This window comes from Notechis scutatus, chromosome 4 (assembly GCF_049901735.1).
Source record: "Notechis scutatus isolate UNSWTSFEM ecotype Mainland chromosome 4, rNotScu1.2, whole genome shotgun sequence".
Lineage (NCBI taxonomy): Eukaryota > Metazoa > Chordata > Lepidosauria > Squamata > Elapidae > Notechis > Notechis scutatus.
Window position 1 is genome coordinate 44,707,398 of NC_142012.1, and position 8,681 is coordinate 44,716,078.

General features: G+C 30.5%; 1 protein-coding gene across 1 annotated transcript; it reads right to left on the bottom strand.

The window, feature by feature from the left end:
- Positions 1–391: 391 nt before the first annotated feature.
- Positions 392–1,165, bottom strand: LOC113411875 (nascent polypeptide-associated complex subunit alpha-like). The gene is given in 3 exon segments (XM_087963292.1): positions 392–744; positions 746–996; positions 998–1,165. Coding segments are annotated over 3 exon segments (633 nt in total). The 5' UTR covers positions 1,130–1,165; the 3' UTR covers positions 392–494.
- Between the last annotated feature and the right edge of the window lie 7,516 nt (positions 1,166–8,681).

Genomic DNA, 8,681 nt, shown 5'->3' on the forward strand with positions numbered 1-8,681 from the left:
AGATAGATAGATAGATAGATAGATAGATAGATAGATAGATAGATAGATAGGCAGGCAGGCAGGCAGGCAGGCAGGCAGGCAGGCAGGCAGGCAGGCAGGCAGGCAGGCGTAGATGAATAGATGGAAAGAAAGGAAAAAGGAAAATGGACAAAGGAAACCCTTATGTGTTTCAATCACCGACCACCACTGAGCCAAAGGATTGTGAACCAAGTTTTTTTGCATAGCCCAATCACATAGTTTCATTGTAAAGTACAGGTATCCAGCTAATAATTCAATAAAATTAATGCAATAAATATAGTATAATTAAATTATTGGTAAAAATTATACTCAATATCTCTGCACTAAATAATGTATATAATTTATAATGTAATTTGCTTTTTTGTATTTGATATTTTTTTCGTTTAAACCACCACTTTTATTAACTGATAGAAATAGTACAAATTTTCAATTCAGCTATAATTTCTCTGTAACACTAAAAAGTAATTTCTGCATGACTACATCGTCAATTCCATAATTGCATTTACGATATCGTTACTGCTATTCTTTAGGGCACGAACGGCTTTTGCCTGGGAAACATTTGCTTGAGACATAACTCAATGTCTCACCTCAACGCCAGTCTCATCAACCTCTTCCTCCTCACTTTCTTCGTGTACAGTAGGAGTCTGTGTGTTTTCCTGAAAGTTTGAAATAGCTTCTCCTTGCACTTTAAATTTCTCAGCAGCAGCCAGCTGTGCTTCCTGAGAGATCTTCAATCTTTGCTTCTCCGAAGACTATATAGGTGTCTGACACAGGACTTTTATATACATCTGGCTTGGTGATGACAAAGAGGATGTTCTTGGATTTCCTGATGGTAACTCTGGTTACACCTGTGACCTGACGAAGGCCAAGCTTGGACATTGCCTTCCGTGCTTTCTTTTCACTCCGGCTCTGTTTTGCTTTGCTAACTGGTTCTTCATCTATTTCAGCTGCTGCTGCAAGCTGCGTCTGCTGTGTGGTGTCTGGCTTGCATGGAGTCAAGTTCTGGCACTGATTCATCGCTGTCAGATTCTTTTCCAGAGCCTGTCTCAGCCTGAGGCTGTGGCAGCTCCTGTTCTGTGGCTAGGACAGTTTCTGTGGCTTTTCCAATCATTTTGTACGAGACGATCCCGGAGCAAGATGGTGAAAGAGAGACCTTTATATTCTTTTAAATAACTAAAGCCAATGAACATATTTTAAACTCTTTCCTCCTTCTATTTTCCACACAATAACAACCCTATGCAGTGAGTGAGTCTGAGAGTCTGTGATTGGCTCCAAGTCACCCAGCAAGTTTTCATACTAGAATTCAGTCTCCTGGTTTCTAGCCTGGGGCCCTATTAGTCCAACCTTGCTCTCCAATATCTAAATGATTATTACATAGGAATAAGATTCATTAAAAATAGAAGAACTTCCTTCCATATGATACTTGTATATTTTTATCCCAGCGCTTCCTATGGCCTTGCATTTGGGCAAGGACAAAGTGAAATGCAGCAATACAACATTAAATGTTATAGTATCTGAAGGTGAAATAAATTTAATTTCCAAAATAATTGGAAAGAATAATAGGCTGAGTTAAGATTCCAAGATATAATAGGATGAATTTTTCAACATAGTACCTGAGGATGAGATTTAAATAATCAAGTTATTTGGAAAATGGACAATGTATGCCAAATACAGATGTTAAAATAATCTATAGTAAGTCTGATAAATTTGCATTGGTTAGCTTTGGATGGCATAAACTGGTTTGTGGATAATTTTCAGCAGTTACACCTAGGAAATTGGACAAGTATTTTTATATCAAATACATCAAAATAATTTTTCATCTTAATACACAACTTTTAACTACTTACAACTAGTTTTTGGTTTTAATTTGCTTTTATAGACTTGCTTAAAACCTTAATGTATTTTAATGTCTGCTTACTTCATTATGTGACCACATATATGCAAAATAGCTTGCTAGAGAGCATATTGTTTGTTTCCAAGATAAAAGTATATGTTAAACTATTTTCAAGAATGCTTATATAATGAAGGTGAAAATGTATCCATGTGAAATCTAACTTATTCCTAACTATCACAGTAAAAATAATGAAATTATTAGTTTATAAAAATTGATAGATTTTACTTTCATAAACTATAAAAGATACCTCTATTTGTCAATGCAACAGCTTACCAGCTGCTCATATCTGTTGCTTTAAAACAGAATAGTTTTCAATATACCATGCACAGGGACTAGGGAGAATTACTAATTTAGATAAAACAATACATTATCAAGTTTACCTCATTATAGCACAAGAGAGAATCTTACAGTACTTGATTTTCTATTCTTATTTAGATAAAAATACAAATTGCAAAATGAATATGCTTAGCAGAGCTAGGCATATAATTCTCAGTATTCTCTCTGAAATAGATTATCACTGAATTCATTTTTGCAGTAATTTGTAATTAATGAATTCAATTCAAATTCAATTTTTTTGCTGCAGAGTCTGTGTTTAAGAATAAAGCTATCACAAGGTTATAATTACAATGCTAGTTGTTTAATTGCTACTACTTTTAATAAATGATTTTATTGATGGTTTAAGATACTGAGTAAACTGTCCATAAAAAAATTAGAGAAATAAGATATGTCTTTTAATTGAATTCTTTGAACAAGCACTGCCATTTTTGTCCAATTGTTTATTATTATTGACTAGTAGGAGAATAATTTGTTTCTAAGGCCAATACTGCTTGTTAGCAATATTAGACAGTATTGAATTGTAACCTAATACTTTTGTGCTTCAACTGTATCATAAAATTATAAGTGCTGTCCTGTTTGGTATCACACCAAGTATTTGCATACTGACTATGATTTGTTCAACTTATTTAAATATTTATTCAACATTTCAACATTTAAAAAATGATTTCCACATTTTACAACTATTCTGTAATGGTGTTCAAACTTACTTACAAAGTCTATAACCACATCAATTACTTCTCCATTCTATTCACTTATACTCTTATTTTTCAATTTAACTTATAATGCTATTAACATATATATACATATATATATAACATTAGTTAACACTTTCTCATATTTACTGTCGATTGACACCTTTGTGTTTTCTTTCTAACCACTCATAGCAAACATTCCATATCTTATAGTACTCTATTTATTCTTCGTTTTTCAATACCATTGTTAGCTGGTCCATTTCAGCACATTTGAAGATCTTTTTTATTATTTCTGCCTTGGAGAGGATCGCGTCCTGTTTCCAGTTTTGAGCAAATGAAATTCTGGCAGCAGTTACTATATGGAGTATGATATATTGGAGGTTCCTACTAAAATTAGGTTTTATTATACCTAATAAAAACATTTCTGGTCTTAATTCAGTTCTTTGTCTCATTATTTCTTCCAACCATGTTTTAATTTTAAGCCAGTACTTCTGGGCTTGGGGACAGGTCCATTTGTTCAGCTTAAAGCACCCTTTGTATTTTCTTTCACCAGTAGAAATGGAAAGGAATGTTTCTTCTTCTTGCCTTGCTCATGTTTCTCAGAATCTCTTTTTTATCAGATCTTCTAAGATGCCAGTGCAAACTCTGGTTGTATGGGCAGAATCTGTGGTGATAGGTGACAGTGGGACTACTTACAACAGTTTACAGAATAACTGCAGTAGTTTGACTATACAGTACTAAGCCAAAACCAAAGAGACACATATTGTTTCTCTACAAACAACATAACTTTTAAAGTATGTATTCTGATGATCTACAATTTGCAAACATTTAAAGGTTCCTTTGTACAAAAAGGTAGCTGCTGTTCTTCCCCTTAGCTAAAAAGTAGTAATTATAACCCTAATCTTAACTATAACATCATACAGTTATGTCATATAATAACCATATTAAGGAATATTTTACCTATTAAAGGGCAATCAAATAATTCACATATTTGGCAATCTATAATTTGAAGCCACAACACTCTTTCATGTTGTCTTTCTCCTATTTTTTGTGAAAATATACTAAAGCACCACAATATATAAATTAATAATCTAGAAAAAAGCAGAAACAGAAGCAATAGTTAATATTTTAGTTTTTACAGTTTTTTAAAATTGAGCAGGGTAATTTACATAGTGTAGGAAATCATTATACTGTCATAACAGACAATTCTATTCCCATTATCCCTTAATTAACACTGAAACATTTAAAATCTATTAGAAGCCATCCTCAAGAGTTCTAGATTGTAGAAGTTCAAACCCAGCTGTTTTAGACAGAACACATCTATGTTAGCATGCACGTGTATGTGCACACACATATATATTCCAAACGTATGAGATACTGATCTCAATCTTTGTCAAGATTTACTCTTTAGAATTTTAATATTATCTATTCATTTCCGATTTTAAAGTCCCAGCATACTAAAAATAGTGCAGATAGATGAAGCATCACAACCATATTCTAAAATTAAATATAACATAAACCTTAAAACTGTTTCAAATGCAGCACCTGTACAACCTCACAGAAAAGTCTAACCAGAGTTCCATTTTGTAAAAAAGAGCTTGATTAAATGAATGCTATATCTTTGAAGAGCTTTAATGTTTTATAAGGCTTTCATATGTATGTATATATGCTGCATATCTATTTACCACACATTCTCTAATTATTTCATCACCTTAAATAAGAAAATTAATTCATATTATTTAGCTTTATTGACCAAACTCCAAAGAACTCATTTGTATCATTGTATCATTTCTGTGACATTATAGTAAATTCATTTCTATTTGTAATCACTTTTAACTGATTTTCAATTACATCTGAATTGCCTGTACTTTCCATTTAGGAGTATATTGCTCAGCAATATACATCAAAAGAATAAGTATATAGTATAAAGAATAAAAGGATTTCTCCAATGGTAGAAACCATCTAGGTGTTTTACTGGAATAAGATTTGCAGTTACAGTCCCATGATATGAAGTTTTCTTACTTTCACATTGTGCAACAGCAATGAAGTACCTAAAGAACATTTATGTGCATAAAAATAAGTGATCTCAAATGCATGTTTTTCAATTTTACTGAAACTAAATCCAGGCTTCTAACTTCTTACTCCAATCCTATACATTAGGAACATTTTGCACAATTCATATCCTTATGCCATTACATAAGGATATGAATTACCCTCTAGTGCCCCACTGAAAAGAACAAATAATATCTCACCTCTTATTTTCTTTCAACTTTTAAGCAAAACTGAAAGATCTTGTCACTTATTTGTGAAATTTGTATTTACTGTATTAGTAAGGATTTAAATTCAGGAAGTCTTAAATTCAAAAAAATGAGCAAATCTCTTTCTGTATTTTAATAGTAATGAATTTAAGAATAATCTGAATTTTTAATAGAAAGTTTTTACACTAATTTTTTTAAAATTTCTTTAAAAATAGTTCCTTGTTCTATCAGCTGACAAAACTGAAGTTATCTTTTCTATTTAATATTACTATAAAGAAGTTAAAAACTCTCTAGTAGTATTTGTTATGAAAGGGAAGATAAAGAAAATGGGACAGACAAAAATGACTGAAATAAGAAAAAAAACACCATTCCTTATTAATAGCACTACTGAATTTACCCAAGATCCATCAGCTATTTTCATATATATTCTTTCCATATTTCAATTTAAATCTTTTTGTCAATTTGCAAAGCAACCTTTCCATAACTAATTTTCCTAAATATACTTTTACTTTTTAATTATATTAATTTTAAATTATAATTGTATAATTATATTAAATTAAATTAAATTATACCAAATTTCTCTACACATAAAACATACAAATCAATCAAAAAATGAAATATTTTTTTGGGGGAAATGCTGATTTAATTCAACCAGCAGTGAATTCTAAACCAGAATACATGTTGCATACAATATCATCAGATTTAAATGTTTTACAGATCAGGAATTTTTATTGTAAAACTATAGTTCTACAAGCCATGTATTTCTTAATATAACCCTTGCCTCCACTAATGTTCAAGAAGTCAGATTATTCATTTTTGGAATAGCCTCCATTCAAGCCTTAGTAGATAATGACAATTTAATCTGAGATATTGTGAATTATGTTGTTCATAACTTTCTCTAGAATAAGGCAATTGAAAAGTATAATGATAGCCCTCTATTCCAGCCCTTTTTCAGCTGGAATAATCAATAAACTTTTCAATATTTGTGAAAATATCTGGTGGTTAAATTTTCATAGTAATTATGAATTTTAGTTTGATTGTAGAATAATTCTATATCTAGTTAGAAATCAGGTTGAACTGAATTGATATTTCATTAAGCAGATTAGATATATGTGGCATAAATTTATCCCAATGGAACTATTAAAATGCCATTCTTCCAACAAAATAAAGGATTTATGTACGTACAGAACAATATCTATTGTGTCATTGATAAGTATCTTACAGGATAAAAAAATAAATGAAACTTTTTCCAAAATAATTTTAGATAAAAATACTTGTATATATTTAAAAGCAAGGGTTTTTTTGGAAAAAAAAAAAGCAATGTAACCTTGATAAAATTATGATATAAAAATAATAGCTTTTGTTGTAAAAATTTGCTTCTTACAGGAATACCTAATCAAATAAATTGTCTTAATGAGGGAAATGAAACACTGCACTATTAGCTACAGGAATTCTGAATACAAGTATTTTAGGAATGAAAGCATAGAACATCTTTAAATCAATATAGACTGCAAATCCTTCACATAATTACCTAGGAATAAAACCTAATGACTTTCTGAGTTTCCATGCAGAGGACTAAATCACAAGTTATTCATACAATTTCACTGAAAGCAACTGACCAGAAGCTGGATTAACCTGCACTCTAAAGACAGAGTTATTGCTGATGAAATATATATAGAATGGAACAGTATTTCTAGTTTAAATCTGACCCACATTTAAAAACACACTGACAAAATTTAATACTATTATTTTTTCCTATTTCTTAACAAGACCAACTTTACTATCTCTGAAGAACTTTTTCACTTTTCATCAACTTCTGCATATTGTAACTATCAGTATTATATATGGTACTACTCAGGTACAGCATAATATGCAAATACAGAGAAAACTATTTTTTAATATTCACACCAGCAAGGAAACCCATGCTTTTCATTATCTTCCCAAATAATACCTATACAGCAGATGAAATAAAGTGGCATAAGACACTCGTAACAATTAGATTTCTAGTGGTCATGAGAATACACTGAGAATAAAAAGTTATCTGAAGAATATTTTTCTTATGAATTCAATGTGTAATTTAATGAGTAATCCTAGAATTTAGTTTTTTTTAATTGATTTTATTTCATTAATTTCAACGGAATTCAATCTATTCTCATTTTTGAAAACATTGGTAGAATACCATCTTAGCTCATGAATCATAGTTCCACTACAACACCTTTGTTCAAGTAAGTTATGATTTAACTTTTCAAAATAATATAGTTCTACATATTTAAGTATTGCAGAAACTTGGTTCTGACTATACCAATTTGAAATATGCAAAGATTTTTTCTAAATATATGTTAGAAAATAGCTCAGGAAATGTGTATCTTTACTAATGCTATACATTTGTTTTTCCAGGAGTCTTTCACAAATTAGCACACTAACTTTTACATTTCCATTTAAAGCTTAGTTTTTAAAATCCTATAGAACTTTTGAACAATAATCTTAACAAGACCACACAATTTCAGATATAAAGTCAGTTTTAGAAAACATAGATCAAGACAAGATAAAGAGAGAGAGAGAGAGAGAGAGGGAGGGAGGGAAAGAGAGATCCAATTTCGTATGTCAGATTTCATTATCAATTTACTTGTAACTGTAAAATCACTAAACCAGGATTTTATCAAATATTACTTCTAAAACTTAAAGGACAAGAAAAACTCATAGTTACTAGTTATTAAAGGGCATAATTATGTCAAACATTGATATATATCTATTGAAATAGGGAATAAAACATGTGATTAATCAATTATATGAAGTGTACAAACTTTAGCTGTTATCACACTTAAGTAATTGGATTAATACACCAACAAAAAGGGAGATAATTGATAGTTAGCTTAGATTAGAAGCATTCATGTTCCATTGTAGACTAATTATAAACTTTAACTAGATGTGTAGTTGTAATGCACGTTAATTAAAAAAAAAAGCTTCTAAATAAAAAAAATGTACTCTAAGCTTGCAATGAAGTTTGCAATACAGATAAACTATAACAGCCTGCTGAATATCATCTTCTTGCCTGAAAAGTAGAACAACAAAAATTCATCTTTAGCTATTTTCAGGGTTTTGGTAGCTTTTTGTTTTAAAAGTTTCTATTGTTGTAACATAGCAACCAACAGAATGACTCATTCTCAGAACACAGGATAAATTTGTGATAGTGAATTAAACAGTTAATGAGTATAATCACTTAAAACTATCAAGAGCAAACTGGCATGCTTTCCAATTATACCTGCCTAAATTAGAGGCTCACCTTATCTGATTCAACAGTTACATTTCTGTAGTTAGCCAAATAAGAGCTACCTTCCTAGAGCAAATGACAATACCCATTTACCAATGTTGTCATACGCAACAATTAATTGCACCATAATTGTTAATAGTAAAAAAATACACCTGAGACAGATGTCTTACAAAATTTCACATAAAATAAATAAAACAATTCCAGGTATGTCA